Genomic DNA, 17,206 nt, shown 5'->3' on the forward strand with positions numbered 1-17,206 from the left:
CAGGGGACTAGCGACCTGGGCCATTTCGTTCCCGGAGTTGGCGGATCACGTTTCCACGCCGGCTCGGAAGCCAGGACCGGCGCGTCACATGATTGCAGGGGAAAGCGGCGGAGCCGGGACCCCGCTTTGAAATCCCCTGGGCAGCCGCGCGGTGCGGGGTCCGTAGGGGCCTTTGGAGCAGCCCTGCCGGTAACCCGGCTGCGGGGCTGGCCCCTGTGCCGGCTAAAGGCAGGGGCCAGGCTGCGAACACGGGGCCCCTTTAACTCCGCCGGGGGAGGAGGCAGCACCGAGGAGGCTGGGAAGCGGATTTACTCCCCGCTCCCCACCCAGAGCAGCTGGGAAAAGCTGGTGGCTGCCGCGGCGGAAGGAGGCGGCTCCAAACGCCTCCCGGCTGCGTGCGGGGCTCCTCCAGCGGCTTTCGCCTCTCCGGCGAGCTCCGGGGCATGGCCCGCCCCCGCTGTGCCCCCTCTCCTCGCCCGCCGGGCCGGGCCGGGGCTGGGGCCCGCTTGCATTTCTCCCGTTGAGCAGCTAGAGAGCGGTGCAGGGAATGAAATCCCCGGTGCAATAGCCAGGAGCCGAGCTCTCCCTTCCTGTTTGCAGCCGCGCCGGCCTGGGGCTGCTGAAACCCAGGGAGTGACTGGCAGCCCCGGCCTGGGCTGGATCGGCCCCCCCCGGCCCCCCCCTTGTCCTCGGAAGCGTCCTCCCCCCCTCCCCCATGGCGGAGACTAAAATCATCTACCACATCGACGAGGAGGAGACCCCCTACCTGGTGAAGCTGCCCGTCCCCCCGGAGAAAGTCACTTTGACAGATTTTAAAAATGTCCTCAGCAACCGGCCCGTGCACAGCTACAAATTCTTCTTCAAGTCCATGGACCAGGATTTCGGGTGAGTGCGTGTGCAACGCCCCCCCCCCAGCGCTGTTTGTTATAGGCACTCCCCAAAATGGGGGGGGCCCCAAATATTCCCCCTCCCCTGTCAGCTGCGATGGGCTTTAAACCCCTCCCGGGAGCGGCGCAGCGGAGCGCACCTGTTCCCCGCGCCGGGAGGCGGGGGGCTTTTCCTTCGCGGGAGGGGGAAGGGTCCGAGGGGCGTTTGTTTGATGGGGGGGGATGGAGCAAACGCCCCCAAGGGCTGGGAGATGGGGCGACGAGAGCAGCCCCCCAGCAGCTGTGGCGGGGGGGGGTGGGATCGCGCTGGGGGGGTGCCCCCTTTACACGAGGGGAGGGGCGCGGGGGCTGCCTCTGGGGGGGGCAGGGGCTGCTGCCCTTCAAGGGGTGCCCGGGGAGGGGGCTGGGGCAGCGCTAGAGCCAGCGGGGCTGGGTAGCACTGGGGGGGGCTGCAGCTTGTCACCCCCACGGGCGGGGGGAGCCTGGCACCGCGGCGCCGGCTCCGCGCTAGGCCCGGGCGGCCGCCGCCGCTGCAGGGACCGGGGGAGGCAGCTACTAACATGGCGGCGGGGCCGGGGGGGGGCTCCGGGGCAGCCTCCTTCAATACAGCCCCAGCACTGCCCGGGCGGGGGGGCGCCAATTACCCCGCGGGTGGGGGGCTTGCGGGCAGCTTCCCCCTCCCTGCCCTCAGGGCCACGCACCCAGGAGCTGGGCATAAGGGGCCTGGCCCTGCCCGGGGACTGTGCCCCGGCAGCGGGACAGGGCATCTCCCAGTGCCAAGGGCTGGGGCGATTCCTGCCGCGGTACCCAGGCACAAGAGGGCAAGGGAGGGTCCTTATCCCCCTACCCAAGTCAGACCCACAGGGAGACCGGTCCATGGCCCTTCCCACGTGCAGGGATCTGCCTTTGGGAGACTGGGCCAAAAGCCTTTCTCCTCCTCCAGGCCACTGGTCCCGGGAAGCCAGGCTGCGTCCTGGACACCCCCCGCCTCCCCTGGGGAAATGGGAGAAATTCCATTCCCAATACCCAGCTAATCACCCAGAAAGAGAGGCCAGTACTCTGCCCTGGCGCTAGGTAACTGGCTGGTTTCCCGCTGAGCAAGCCCTCTGCACACTGAGCATCTCCGCTCTCCTGTCACCTTGTCCTGTCTCCTTACACATCTGCTCTAGATAGTCTTCAGGACACCCCAATAATATAGCATAAAAGACATGACCAAGAATATGCTAATGGACGTATTCAAAAGGCCTTCCACTTTTGCAAGAGCAAAAGCACCTTTGCACGCACCCATCAGGTAGCTGTTTCCTTTCGGAAGTGATCGTTTTCACCCCAAGAGTGTGCAGAATGTATAAAAGCTGATGAAGATGAGGGGCCAGATTTTCAGAAGTCCTCAGCCCAGATTTCCAATGTGATCTGTGTGCTGGACACACTTCTGGCCCAGCTTTCCCTCCCATATGAGGGGTTTGTATACTTGAATTTGTTTGCATTCATATATAAATATAAAAAAGAGTCCAGTGCCCTTTGACAGTTTGTCATAAATCAGCTTTCAAAGGGTAGTAATCCGTCTGTAATACACAGCTGCACTTTTTGGTCTTGGATGTTCGTATCTGCATCTATCACTGGCAAGACATCTCTGCATTTCTAGATTGCGTTTGGAAGAGGATAGATGAAACATTTGTTGAAAAATAACGTGTGTGATGCAATGCCTATAGCATCACTAACATAATAAGCGTATGAATATAGTGCCTGGTATCTAAAATGACTCCATTGGTAATATTCATACTATCTTAAAATGATATTCTCTTTATTGCTTCTGGAAAGCTCGAACCCCAAAGCTTGTTTCTCCAATTGTTTCTCCATCAGCACTGGAACATGTTTCTATGCTGAAGGGTGTTTCTTATGTGTAGATTGTTTGTTTATATTGGTTTGTTACTGAGCTGCTGGTGCACTGATTTATTTATTTCCTAGAATTTGGAAATGTTTATTTTGAAAAAAAGTACATTAAGAATTAATTTCAAAACAAACACATGGGGTTGTGTGAAATGATCCAGATGTTAGACCAGCCAGTTGGGCCTTCTGAAGTACTTTGCTTTTTAATAGCACAATCGAGTACAAATTAAAAATATGTATATCATGTTGGACAAGCATAAAATTTGCCTATCCCTTAAACTTACATTTTTCTACATGAAGGGTGCTGCAGTATTGTGGGATAGCCTTAAAATGCTAGCTCTTCGGGTGTGTGATCCAACCTCAGTAAAACCAGGCTGAATTCTGAGTTTGTTGGGACTGCAGGTAAAGTCACTCATGTAGTGCTGCCTTTGCTCTTTGTCCAGGTGAAGGATAGTAGTTAACAAGAAAATCCTGCGCAAGATTCTTGTTTGTTTCAGTTCCCTTACTGCCTGGATTTTCATCTCTATCTGATCCATTTGCCTGCTTGTGAAAATGGAATTGGCATAAGAGTGAGGAGTTGCAGATGTACAGTTAGATTTTGGATCCGTCAAATTAGTGTCCCTTTAGTAAACAATATTGTCCATTACAAAGTATAAATTGTATCGTATATTTGTATAAGTGACGTGTCAGGCTGCAGTTAAGTTGTCTGTGCTGTCAGTGAAGCGTGGAGTCGCAGCTTGGTGATACCAGGGGAACCTTGCCTCGTACAGTGGGAAATATGAGGGTGTTTGGTTGAAGACGTTGTCTTAGAGAGTGTCCTAGTGATCTTGTAATATGGAACTGGAAAGGTTTTGCTTTTCCAAATTGCAAAGCTACAAGTCTGTGAATGGGGTTCACAGACATTAACACCACCAGCTTAAATTATAAGGTGATAACATGAAGCAAGATATGCCTAGCAAACTCAGAGCTAAAGGTCATACTTGGTCACTAACTGCTGCTGCCTTGTGTATGTAGTACGTAGGATAAAACTTAATTCCATTGCCGCTCACATGCGGTACCTGGTACTCCACGGTTTGACGTGCCTATGTGCAGATGTGTGCTGAAAAATTGACAGTTCCAAGGCTTCTACTATATTCTGCTTCAGGAACCAGCAGCAAAAGAAAAGCCAGACCCAGCATGTGAGCTAGAGGATCTTAAAATTTTCTGATAGAGGGAGGCGGAACTCTCCAAAATAAGGATTTTTAAAATATAATCTGCTGCACTCTTTCCCCGAAATTAAATAAGAACCTTTGATCTCTGTGTGGGTCACAACACAGAATGTTAACAGTTTGGATTGCTGTATTTATTGGCTAGTAGCAGCAGTCAGCTGGTGAAGTGCTTGATCCTGAAGTATAGAGCATCCAGAACTCCTGTGTTCTTCAGCGGGAGTTGTGGATGTCCACTGCATCTGGGGCAGACATTGTGTCTTCCCTAGACTGTCCATTCATGCATCAGCACTAGTTTTGTTGCAAGATGCTTTTCTGTAAAAGCTGAAGTTGTTTAAAGGTAAGCGTCAAAGTTTTTGTGCTTAAACCCCTGTTGAAGTTTCTAAATAATATATAACAAGATATGACCTCAATCCTTGCCTCTTTGAGGGTAGAAGGGTCTGCCAGCATGCATCTGACTGCAAGATTCGGGTCTGTGTGTAAATTTAAAGGGCATTTACTTATCTTTCCTAAACTTCAGCTCACAATGAATTTCTATGGCTAAGTTGAAAACCAACATAAAATCAGATCTCTGATGGAAGAGCTGATGCAACATTTAACAGGGCTAACAACACCACAGTCACTTGTCTTTTTTTCCTTCTGTGACCTCTGAATTTTATCAATTCTGGGGTACTGTGATCCTCTAGTGATGCCCTTTTCACCTCCCTTCTTGATGTAAACTGTCATCATCTTATAGCAGGGCTCATTTCTCTGCATCACGTTCATCATGCAGTTGGTGACTGGGGCAGTCATTGGGGTTTGCTCATTGGTGGGGGGAGGGAAAGAGTATATATATGTGTATATATAATTCTTTAAGCAAGTAGTTATCTTATTTCAGGATACAGTTCAAAACTGTCTGCCTTGTAATGTCACTACCTGGATTTGCTCCATCTGAAACTGCAGACTTTCTCTGAACCAAATGTAGAGATGCCATGTCCTTTAGACTCCTGGACCCAATGAGCTCGTTTCTGATCTGAGGGATACCATGGGTGTGTAAACTATATATGTTGGTCGATGGGGTTCAATCTAAAGCCCTGATCCTGCAAACACTGATGCACGTGCTTAACTATATGCATGTGTGTAGTCCCGCTGACTTCAGTGGGACTGCTCATATGATTGTCAGCTCATGGCCAACGTCAGTAAATCCTAGGTGTCGTGGGACTAAAAGGTGTAAATTACACCAATGTAGTCTTTCCTCTGACTTTGTTCCTGTCCCCAGTCCATTAGCACCAGCTTCCTTTTTATCTCACCCCTCAGCAGAGTTGGTGCAAGAGCCTTCTGTGCAGCTCCTATCATCTGGAACAGCTTTTTCTGTTCTTCCACTTTATAATCTCCTCCCCATCCCCGGCTTTCAAATCTCACATGAAAACAAGTTTGTTTCTCCTTTCTGTGTACCTCTGTTTCTCTCTCCTGCTGTGATTATTCCACTCTCTAACTGTGGTGGGGAACTTTGTAAAGCATTTCAGGATACAGTCTGTATGAATGGCTAAAGACTAAAGCTATGTTGTGTTGTAGATGCACTGGAGTAGGAAGCTATTGGCGCAGTAAGGGTAGCGTCTGCTCCTGTTTAGGGCTAGTGTCTCTCATAAGCCAATATGCGATCAATCAGCCTTGTCTACTGGTCCTACTAAGCTTTTATTGCTTCCTTTATAAACACAATTACATAAGAAAAGCAGAGGGAATTGAAGAACCAATTTGCGTTTTGTCTGTCAGGACAAAGTATTAACAGTAAATGTGGATTTGTGTTTTTATAGTCTTGTACCCTGAAGGGTGCATTTTTTTCAATAGCAAACAGGGAACTATATCTACAGTTTCCACTAACAATCACAATAATTGTCTGATTTCCTCTGAACATCCCTGAAAATGTTCCCTGAGGAATTTTTTTTTCCTGTTCTCTAAGATTTCATTTAAAACTGAAATGTTCCTGTCGTTTGGAGTTCTCTCGCTCTAGACTTCTGTTCTTGGCATTGCTGCTCAATGGCCATGCAGAGCTATAATTTGGCAAGCTGACTGCTTGGCAGGGCAGTTTATAAATCCCAATATGGAATAAAAAGTAGTTCTTGTGTTAGGAAGGCAAATGTTTTTGTGCAGAAGTGGAGCCTTCTTCCGAAGCCAGCGATCAGGAACTGACTCTGCAATACTGCACATGTTGTTGTAATTATGGCCCAGCCTTTCCTGGATCCTGAAATAATGTAATAAATAACTGTGTTCAGAAATAATGTATACATGGAATTGTTTCCAACCTGGAATGACCAGCATTATTTAGGGCAGAGAGAAGTGGTGTTAGAACAGGGGCCTTGTTACACAGTCTGTTTCATGTATCTATGCTGAGTGTTTGGCTGGCCTTCAGCATGCTGGTCGGAAAGCACGGCAGAGGAGGTTCTAGGGATCTTTCTGATTGGAGTTAGGGCTTAATTTACTAATGCACAAAGTACTTAATGTTACAGCCTCAGTCAGCTATGGTAGTGTAAACCTTAGTGATGCACAGGTATGATATAGAACAATTTAACATCCCTTGAAGTCTGCTTATATCGGGCTCATAATGCATCTCCCATGCCTGATGACCTCTGCACCCGCTGGTAGGGGCATGGATTTGTCTATACTTTGAAGGTACAGTACTTTCCTGCTACTTTCATATCTATAGCTCACGATAATATATGAATGTAAATATTGCCTTGTAGCTGCAAGACATCTTAGAGCGCCTATTTTCTAATGTAAAATTGCTGACAACTTCCACTCCCTTTGAAGTCAGTGGGAGGTGAGGGTGTTCAGGACACTGCAGGGTCGTGCTCTCAGTCTCTGAAAAAATCTGCTGCTCATGGCCTGTGTCTGTTAGCTGAAGAGCAGTGTCACCTGGTTTGTTTGGTGTTTTACAGTAACTGATTTTTTTATTTTCCCCCCTCGCCTCTCACAGTAAGAGACAATAGGTTATTTCCTATCCATTGGAATAGTATTGACTCTGAAGTTATGCTCATGCGTCCTTGCAGTCCTTTGTCTAATGCAACTTCACTGATTTCTTTTTGCAATTGCTAATTTGAATAAACACACTATGTTAGAGGGGTGGTGGTGGTGGTGTTTTGTTTTTTTTTTGGAATTTTTATTTTTTTTTTTTTTAATTTAAACTCTGATGGTTGCACAGATCTTACAGCTCAGAATCCAGCTTATTCACATGGAGTGTCCATAATATCAGATGAGCACATATATTTGTAAGGAAAAGCTCTGGAAAAAACCTAGTGATTTATTATATTGTAGAACACTGTCCAATAATGTGTGGTTTAGAGCTGGAAACTATGAAAGCAATCAACTCAAAGATAAAGCAATTAATTACAGGATTGCATGTAACATTCTCATCCTAAGATAAATGTATGGTAACACATGTTGGGATTTCATTTTATCCAGCCCCTTACTAGCTAGCACAGGACACAGCAAGACAGGATTGTTGCTGGCAAGAGAGATACAGAGGAAGAACTATTCAATCTACAACGCGTAACCTGGGCCACATCCCAAGGTTTATATTGATGAATGTGCCCCATGCTCCACGGTGTCCGCCCTGTTGTTCATTTCCTAGGCGTTTAACCAATATGTCAGTAGGGTTGGAACAGATGCTTGTCTTCCTGTCCCCTAATGGTGGTACTGAAAGACAAACCTTTTCTGTCAAGGACCTGCTGCTGGAATCCTCTTGCCCAATGTACAAGAAACCAGAATATATTCTGCCATTCTTCTGGAGGATATTCAGGATCTGCAGAATCAAGAAGTGATGTTCTGTTTATTGTATGTTCTTGGGGAGGATGTAAAGAGAGGATTGATTTCTGGATCCCCTTTGGTATCTCTGTATTGAAAGATGTTGCTATCAGTTTTGCATAAGATCTTCACTTACATGATCTTTCTGATGCATGAGCCTGTATCAGTGAGGAGTTATGGTTTTTCTTTGTACTGCGCCTCTTAAAGGGGCGCCGTCTTGCTGGTGTTATACTGTGGGGGAGATGTGTAGAATGAGACAATTCATGGTGGAAGATCTTCCAGTATGAGGGGTTCACTTTGCATACGCTCATGTGGAGACTTTCTATGGGGTGTGTCTTTGCTTTCCCTGACTCTATGTAAGTCCTCTAGCCTGAAAAATGGATCTATGCGGAGATACAGAACAACTTTTTTAGGTACTGAAAGTTTTTTGAGCTCATAAATACATCTCTTGTCCATAATTCTTCTAAAATTGAGGGGATAAAAGCTTTTGAAAAGTAGGTCCTCTCCCCACTAGAAAAGTGTCATCATTTAATAATAATAAAACCCCACCACTTCTGCCCCCATATAGTAGTTAAAAACTTATGCCATTTTCCATTCTAGTCACAGAGAATTCTGCATATACCACATTAACAGGAAACACTAGATCTGGTTAGAAAACTTTTGGGAACAAGAAACTGAACAAAATATAGAAACAAAAGATACGTTTAAAAAGTTTTTGATGTGTCTTGCTCATAAATACTCCAGGGCAAAAAATGTTAGTTCAATGGCACTTGATGTCTGGGCTGCAAAAGAAACATTAACATGCATTCATATTTTGGTGAAATGTATGACCAGATGTAAGGGACGAGGGTGAAGGCGGCACAGCCTGGCCTAGCGTTCATGGCTGGATGGTTGCCTACAAGGCCAGTCATGAGGTGATACTCTGAGCCCGGCTCGCTGACTAATTGCTAGGCGAGAGTCAGGGTCAGAGTCAGGCTGGAGTCCGAGACTGGAAATCAGAAAGTGAGGTGAGGCCTGGAGTCGCAGCAAACTCAAAGTCTGGGTGGTTGCCTGGACAACTTCCTGGCATACCCCCCAGAGTTAAATAGTGAGCATGGGCCAATGAGAAAACCCCAGCGTGCTGTAACTCTGGATCCGTTGGGTGGCACTTCCTGTGGTGCATATTCTTCACAGTGCTCCCTGGATGTGGCTCTGTGTGCCCTCTGCTTGGTGGAAATGTGGGTTCATCAGCTGTCCCAGGCTCTGCAGACCGGGTTCTGGTCCCGCAGACCCTTCCCCAAGGAGAGTTAACTGTGGAGTTGTGACCACTTTGAATATGAGTAACTGCATTCTGCTTTCATAAATCATCCAGCAGAAACTCCCTGGTTAAAGTATTCTTCTGGCCTCAGCCAGCTCCTTTCACTGGGGCTCCATCCCATGAATTTAAATGGAATTAGAGTAGTCTGGGGATCCACCGGACTGAAAGTTGATATAGTATTGCGCTTTGCTTCAATCTGTGAAAGTAATGTCAGGTTACTGCTACACAACACTGAGGAAATGCGAAGTCTGTCAATGTTTTTCCTACTAATCTTTCTCTTTGTACTTGAAATGGTAGTGTAGGTTTTAGCTAGAGGGTGGACCCATTGGAGTAAAGAGGGCCTGAGTTCTAATCCCGTTTTTGACTATGACTCAATCTATGGCACTGATGAAGTCATCAAAATCCCAATTCAGCAAATCACTTAAGCGCATGCTTAATTTTTCGCATGTGGGCTTTGATTTTCAAAGGGGTCAAAGGAAATAGTTGGCTCATTGACTTTCAATAGGAATTCAATGGGAGGTGGATGCCTTTACTCCTTGAGGCCATTTTGAGAATCCTAGCTATGGTTATCTCCCACTGACTTTGTGAGACTTCAGCATTTGCTTCACGTGCTTTGCTGGGCCAGGATGGAGTTAGACCGGGTGGGTAAACATGTTGAAATGCTGTGCTGAATTGGAGCCGTAAGGCCAAGTTTCCAGGGTAGCTGGGTGCCTGCTGCTCCTCCTGCCTTCCAGGGGGTAGATGGTGCTCTGCACTTCTCAAATCAAGCCCTTAACATCTCTTCCTCAATTTCCCCAGGAATGATATTTACCTGCCTACACAGTTTGAGGATTAAGTAGTTATGACCTTTATTGTGAACAAATCGATGATGAAACATTGATCTACAGCAGCTGGGAATCTGGCCCATTAGTTTGTAGACCTCATCGGAACAAAATTAATGGGTGAATTTTTAATCCCTCCAGACAACCTTGTTTAGCTGAGCTAAGATTATTGGAATTGTAGTGCAACATTGAACTCCACTAGTACTGAAAAAAAGAGGAGTTTAATATCATTCACGCAACTCAATAGCCGTCATGATTGGGAAACTTATTCTCTAGCAATGGAAGAATCTGTCCAGATTGCAAATAGGTTGCTTGGTATATTCCTTACTCAAATCTAAGAGTTTGTATTCTAACATAACAGGTTCGGATCACTTCTTAACCTTGGGGACTTTATGCATTTTCATAAACTAAATGAATAGCTCTCAACTGCAGGTTTAGGCCTTGACCTTCCAGCTTTTTGACAAATACAGACAGTTGACCCAGTGCAGAGCCCTACTTCAATTAAATGCCACATGGGCACAGCAGTCCACTCAGGCACAAGGGGTTTCAGGCTTGGGGGTCTTAAATGGTAATACCGTCATGCAACAAAGGTGCATGCCAAGAGTTACAAAGGGATCTCACAAAACTGGGTGCCTGGGCAACAAAAATGATAGATGAAATTCAATGTTGATAAATGCAAAGTAATGCACATTGGAAAACATAATCCCAACTATATGTATAAAATAATGGGGTCTAAGTTAGCTATTGCTACTCAAGAAAAAGATCTTGGAATCATTGTGGATCGTTCTCTGAAAACATCTACTCAACATGCAGCAGCAGTCTGAAAAGCAAACAAACTGTTAGGAACCATTAGGAAAGGGATAGAAACTAAGGGTACGTCTACACTACCTGCTGGAGCGGTGGGCAGCGATCGATCCAGCAAGGGTCAATTGATCGCGTATAGTCTAGACGCGATCGATGGATCCAGCTAGCGCTCTCCCATTGAATCCTGTATTCCACTGCTGCAAGAGGCGCAGACAGAGTGAAGACACTGCAGTGAGTAGGTCTAAGTATGTCAACTTCAGCTACGTTATTCACATAGCTGAAGTTGAGTAACTTAGATCGATTATCTCTCCCCGCACCAGTGTAGACCAGGCCTAAGACAGAAAAAATATAAAAATGCCTCTATATAAATCCATGGTATGCACACACCTTGAATACTGTATGCAGTTCTGGTTGCCCCATCTCAAAAAAGGTATATTCGAATTTGAAAAGGTCCAGAGAAGAGCAGCAAAAATGATTAGGGGTGTGGAACAACTTCCATTCGAGGAGAGATTAAAAAAGACTGGGGCTGCTCAGCTTGGAAAAGAGATGACTGATATCTATAAAATCACGACTGGTGTGGTGAGGGTGAACAGGGAAGTGTTATTTACCCCTTCACCTAACACATGGACCAGGGGTCACCTAATTAAATGAATAGGTAGCAGGGTTAAAACAAACACAAAGAAGTACTTGTTCGCGCAATCAACCTGTGGGGAGCCCACTTCCAGGGGAATGTCGTGAAGGGCAAAAGTCAACTGAGTTGAAAAAAGAATTAGATAAGTTCATGGAGGGTAGGTCCATCAATAGCTATTAGCCAAGATGGTCAGGGACACAGCCCCAGTCCCTAAGTCTGATTGCCAGAAACTGGCACTGAATGACAGAAGATGGATCATTTGATAATTGCCCTCTTCTGTTCACTCCCTCTGAAACATCTGGCATTGGCCACTGTTGGAAGACAAGATGCTGGGCTAGATGGACCATTGGTCTGACCCAGTATGGCCATTCTTATGTTGTACAAATTAGATGGCCTCTCTCTCTAACAAATACATTCCAGTGCAAATATCTCTTTCAAGTGGTACGTACATTTGAACAGACGGTGCCTATCTCTGCTTGCTCGGACTATTATATAACAGGTTCTTTTGGCCTACAGACATCAAAGTTGACTTAAAGTCATGCTCAGCTGTTCCACGTGATGTAAACAAACAAACATGGCTGCTTAAGGAGATGAATGCATGACACGTTAGAGGACTTTGACAAGGTTTTATAGCCCTTCTGTTGTTGCTCACTTAACTAGCATTGTAGGGAGGGCCCAGAGTCTGAAGAACATGGGGAGCAGCAACTTTGCTGACTCAGGGCTTGAGCCAAAGTCCAGTGCAATCAATTAGTCTTTCCATTGATTTCGGTGGGCTTTGAGTCAGCAGTTCCTTAGCTATCTAGTTCATGTTTTGAATTTGCAGTTGTTGTGAGTACCAAGGGGAACAGATGGTTTTTTAAAGTCAGATCTGCCAATATTTCAATGAGCGGCACCCACAAAAATGTAGGTAAAACAGGTGGCTGAGTAGCATCATGAGAAGAGAGAAACTTGTCAGAGGCAGGGAAATCTTCCAAAGCCTCCTTTCGATTTGGCGCTGTGATTTTAACTAGTTACTGCATTCAATGGTAGCTAATAAGACTTCTGTGATGGTGTTTTGACAGCAGTGTTTCTCAACCTTTGTGGGCCACTCTTTAGGTCTGCCAGATGGGGGCCTTGACTGGTTCCATGGAGCAGCCACCTGCTCCTATTCTCCTGAGTGTGCTCCAGCCTGAAATGGAGCTTGGTCTGCGCCAGGCCCTCGTGTGAGAAGTTGGCACCTGTCCCAATCCATGGTCAGTTGGAGAGCAATCAAAACTGAGGGCCACTTGCTGTTCTCAATCAAACCAGTGTCACTGTGGAGTAACGGAATCACTTACAGCATAATTTGGGCCTGACTATCTAGGTCAGGCAGCAGTTGGGTCCAGGGAGTTTTCAGCCTTAAGGCAGGGAGGGGAAGCTAGGTTAAAAGTCACACAAGCCTGAAGTACTGATGCCTTGTACTGACCTGGGACTTGAGCTCCAGAGTCAATGCTTGTTCTGCCACTGACTTTTTATGTGACCTTGGTCAACTCACTTAGGTCCCAGTTCAGCAAAGCATTTAAACACACGTCTGTGTAAGAAGTTAGACATGTAACTAAGTGCTTTGCTGAATTGCTAGGTGTGTGCTGTGCTTAGAGCCTTGTTTGCTGTTTATAAAATGAGGGCAGTTGAACTTCCCTTCTCCAGCTTTGTCTGTCTCATCTGTTTAGGTCGAGGTCGGCAACCTTTCAGAAGTGCTGTGCCAAGTCTTCATTTATTCACTCTGATTTAAGGTTTCGCATGCCAGTAATACATTTTAACATTTTTAGAAGGTCTCTTTCTATAAGTCTATAATATAGAACTAAACTATTGGTGTATGTAAAGTAAATAAGGTTTTTAAAAATGTTAAAGAAGCTTCATTTAAAATTAAATTGAAATGCAGAGCCCCCTGGACTGGTGGCCAGGACCAGGGCAGTGTGAGTGCAGCTGAAAATCAGCTTGTGTGCTGCAGGTTGCCTATCCCTAGTTTAGATGTTGAGCTTCTAGGAGCAAGGTCTGTCTCTGTGATGATTCTTTTGCACAGAGCCTGCATAAGTGGGACCTTTTAATTTGGCTGGGGATGGTAGGTGGTATTGTCCTGCAAATGCTAAATCATAAAGGTATATGTACCAAAGCCTATGCACTTGTAACCATACTAGCATACATGTATCTTGCTAGATTCATTCTTATGCTTTTCTATAGTGCAAGTCACGTCTTTATTTTAAAGGTCCAGCTGTCGTATAATCAAATAATTAAACCAGCCATTGTTCTAGTGGCAATAACATGGATCCCAAGGACAGCCCTGCTCTGAGGGTGGAGTGTTACATTTTATTAAAAACCAGTGCTACGAAAACATGCCAAAGGGATACAGTAGGTTTGGCCTGCTTCCTGTGGCTAGTGATCTGCTGTGAGACAAGCTAGAAAAACAACTTAGTTACTATTCCTAGAACTAAACCTCCCCCACAATGTGTGTATAGTCAACTATCCTGTAGGCAGGTAGCCTTCCTGCCTTTGATTTTAACTACACATGTAGATTGTGCAGCTGTTAAAATTAAGCGTCTCTCTGAGTGAGGTTCAGAACACATCTGTGGGCTTACTGCTCCTGTAAAGAATGAGTTTATTTGTGACGTGAGTGGGATTAAATAGGGTTTATTTAAAAAAATCATTTGTTGAACAATTATCATCCTTCTAGGCTGCCAGAGAGAGAGAGAGAGAGAGAGAGCAAAGCAGGTTCACCAGGAGGGGATCCATGTCTGCATTTTCAAAATCAACCTTAAATAGCATGGGAACAGATGAAAGATAGGATTAAGGAATTCATTTACATGCAGTTGTAAAACCTGTGAAAATTGCTGTGATATACTGGAGATGAATACAGCAGGTTGATTTGACTTGGATTCTGCTTGCCTTTGGGCACGGGCCTGGGGGTTTTGAAAATAGGCTTGTCCTGCTTGTCTTTGGGGTTCTACTTGGAAATGCAGCCGGTAAGTGACTGTATGCACCTTTATCAGTTATCATTCTGATTGCTTTGCAGAGTCTCAGATGTTGGCGATGTTAGAGAACCAAGAAATTGCACAGTTTTTTTTGTGTGTTGGGGGGGGGGGGAGAGGCAGGCAGGGTTGACATTCCTGGCTAAATCTAATTTGTGGGGGAATCCTCTCAAAGGCATGAAACTATCTACAGTGTCAGTCTTTTTTGCAACTGCTATGCTCCAGCAGAAGCATATGGAAGCTGATGAGGTGGTATAGCTGTAGTGTGCATATATATGGAATTTACTTCTTAGCTCGTTCTACATGGTGGTAGCTGCCAGGATGCTCTCCTTGGTCTTCCAGCCTGGGTCATCCTTTGAATCTTGCTGCCTGTGTCAATTCAGCTGCCTTGATAACTGAAATTGCCTCTCCCACATTTTCTCCAGGAGTTGGAATTTTTGAGTGTTTATCCCATTGTAGCTGGCTGCACCTTATGACTACCAGCCCCAAAGGGCAGGGGAATAATAAGCAATACTGAATGTACAGATCCATTGCAACAGATGCCTTTCTGCCTGCCATGTCCCCATAGTGTCTTGATAAATCTGCTGTTGCACATGATCTGATCGCTTGTATGCAAAGAACTGAGTTTTATAGGAAACCCGATGAAGAGCAGAATATGTTGCTGGTTCCCATGAGAAATGTTAACCCCCGCAAGCTTTAAAATTGAATGCCTGCTTGTGCTCGTGCCAAAGGGATCATTCGTGGCTTGTAGAAACACTCTTGCATATAAATGCTCATCGCTAAGCCCAGCCTGTTTTACTGAGTTTTCTTCAAAACAGCATCTTGAAAGGGTCACCACGTATTGATGATCTTTAGAGGAACTTGAGATACAACACTGAAATATTCTCCATGGGTATGATGCATCTAGTCAAGTGGTTTTGGGAAATGGTCAGTATCAGCATGATACACCAGTGAATCATGGAACATAAAAACTTGCTGGATGGAAAATCCACATGTTGAGAAAAGTAACCCCACTGTTCGTGTTCTGTAACTATTTCTTAGACATCAATTGACTGTACATGATCTCTCTCAGAATGACGCAATGTTGGGCCCAACTGGCTGTCTTGCTTTGAATTGTTTAACAGGAGCGGTTACAGCACACCTGTGGCTCAGCAAGTGACCCCCTTCTGGCTACAAGGAAGTTTAATGAGTGATTGAATTGCCCATGTAGCTAGCTCTAAAAGAAACTTTAGAAGTGAGGGCTGTGTGGCGTTTTCTTTCTCAACTCCGCTAGAGTCATCGGGAGACTCGTGGTGAGAGTTCCTTGTATTCCTTCAAAAAGTCCTCCCCACAGTCTTCAAGTTTCTTCCCCAATCTCTTTGCCTGCGAGCTCCGTTCCCTTTCCTTCTGTCTCCAAGGGACTCCTGCTTTAAGTGATTACCACTCTAAAATCGTGACCAGCTCTGATAATTTCTTTTCTAAAACAGCTTCCCCATTCATAACCATGATGGGGAAATGACAGTACTTCTGCCAGGAGGAAAAAGGCATCCATCTGTGCTTCTCGAAGGCATGTTTCAGCTTCATAGATTTCATAGACCTCAAGTTAACTTATCCCATACCCTAGTCTCCTTCTCACTGTTGTCTTGAATGCTTGTAATGATTCATAGGGATTCCTGATTAACAATTTAGAATTCCTCCCCAAGGGCCCAGATTGTTAATTTGCATACATTAACTAGTAAGTCTGTCGTCTTTATTGCTACCTGGTTCAGCTTTACCGTGGGTAGAATAAACATGTACGGCAATTGCAGCTGTGGCCTGAGACAAATGATGCTCTGACTCTGATTCCATAATACTGGCCTTCTCCCACCATTTGTCTGATCTTTTTAGAGCTAGGACAGTTCAGTGTGTGTTGTTGTTGTGTGTAGCACACTGTGACCTCTGGGTACTTCTGCAGTACCAATAAAAATCTATGGCACTCAAGCCTTCATGCCACAGTAAAACGTACGTGTAATAAATCCCTGCCAGATAGGAAGAGCTGATATTTCATTTGCTTTTGTTATAGTAGGTGAAGCAGATACTGCTGTATGGCTTGTATGAATTAATTGTGTGTGTGTGTCTTATTAACATTGAGGTGCTATGATAGGAAGACCTAGATGAACAGACCAGTCTTTTAATCAGTGGAAAACCAAGCAAGGTGTATTGTGGGTGCTCGGCTATTTGCACAGCCAGAGGTCCAGATGAGTTCTATTATTGGATACATCTCGGGTACCTAATCATGAAAAGACTCTATCTCCTGCCCCTGCACCAGAGCAGGCTCGTTCAGTGTACCTTGTAAACTTGGGGGTTGGAAGAAATCTCTTTTCCTAATGGGGCCTGAATTTTCCTCCTCTTAATTTCAACACTATTATTTGACTTACTCACCAGCTGTCTAACCTGGATGCATAATGCTGGGATGGGGATGGACTCTCCTTCAGGTAACTTGTCGAAACACCCAGTGAGATTTGTTGAAGACATGATTACACAACTGGGTGACCAGATAGCAAGTGTGAAAAATTGGGATGCGGGTGGGGGGGTAATAAGTGCTTATGTAAGAAAAAGCTCCAAAAATCGGGACTGTCCCTATAAAATTGGGACATCTGCTCACCCTATACACGACTGTTCTGCAGCCAGTGCTACCGTGGCCTTTAAAAAGCTCAAAAGTGTCTCTTGACTACTCCTGGTTTTTCAGAAGGAATGTGTGATTTTTTTTCTGGGGGCAGGATGTAGGAGCAGGGGGTGGTTGGTGTTCTGGGTGGGGTGTGGATCTGCTACGTGACTGTTAGTTAGATCCTCGTCTTAACCTTCTCAGCAGACTGAGACCAAGTTGAGCTGTAACTTTCCTTTCAGGCTTAAGTGCTCCGTGTGCACCTGAGCATTTCCTCGGGCAATTAG

At 45.6% G+C, this 17,206-nt stretch overlaps 1 protein-coding gene across 6 annotated transcripts in view; it reads left to right on the top strand.

Annotated features, from left to right (window-relative positions):
• The first annotated feature begins 432 nt into the window (after positions 1–432).
• Positions 433–17,206, top strand: part of DVL1 (dishevelled segment polarity protein 1) — a 178,746-nt gene continuing 161,972 nt past the window's right edge. For 2 of the 6 annotated variants that reach the window (XM_050931460.1, XM_050931468.1), the window contains exon 1: positions 433–885. In XM_050931460.1, the coding sequence (XP_050787417.1) occupies positions 716–885 (170 nt within the window). In that variant the 5' untranslated portion in view covers positions 433–715. The remainder of the gene's footprint in view (positions 886–17,206) is intronic. The other 4 variants (XM_050931462.1, XM_050931461.1, XM_050931463.1 and 1 more) reach the window with 4 other exon arrangements.

The sequence above is a fragment of the Gopherus flavomarginatus genome, chromosome 21, assembly GCF_025201925.1.
Source record: "Gopherus flavomarginatus isolate rGopFla2 chromosome 21, rGopFla2.mat.asm, whole genome shotgun sequence".
Classification (NCBI taxonomy): Eukaryota; Metazoa; Chordata; order Testudines; family Testudinidae; genus Gopherus; species Gopherus flavomarginatus.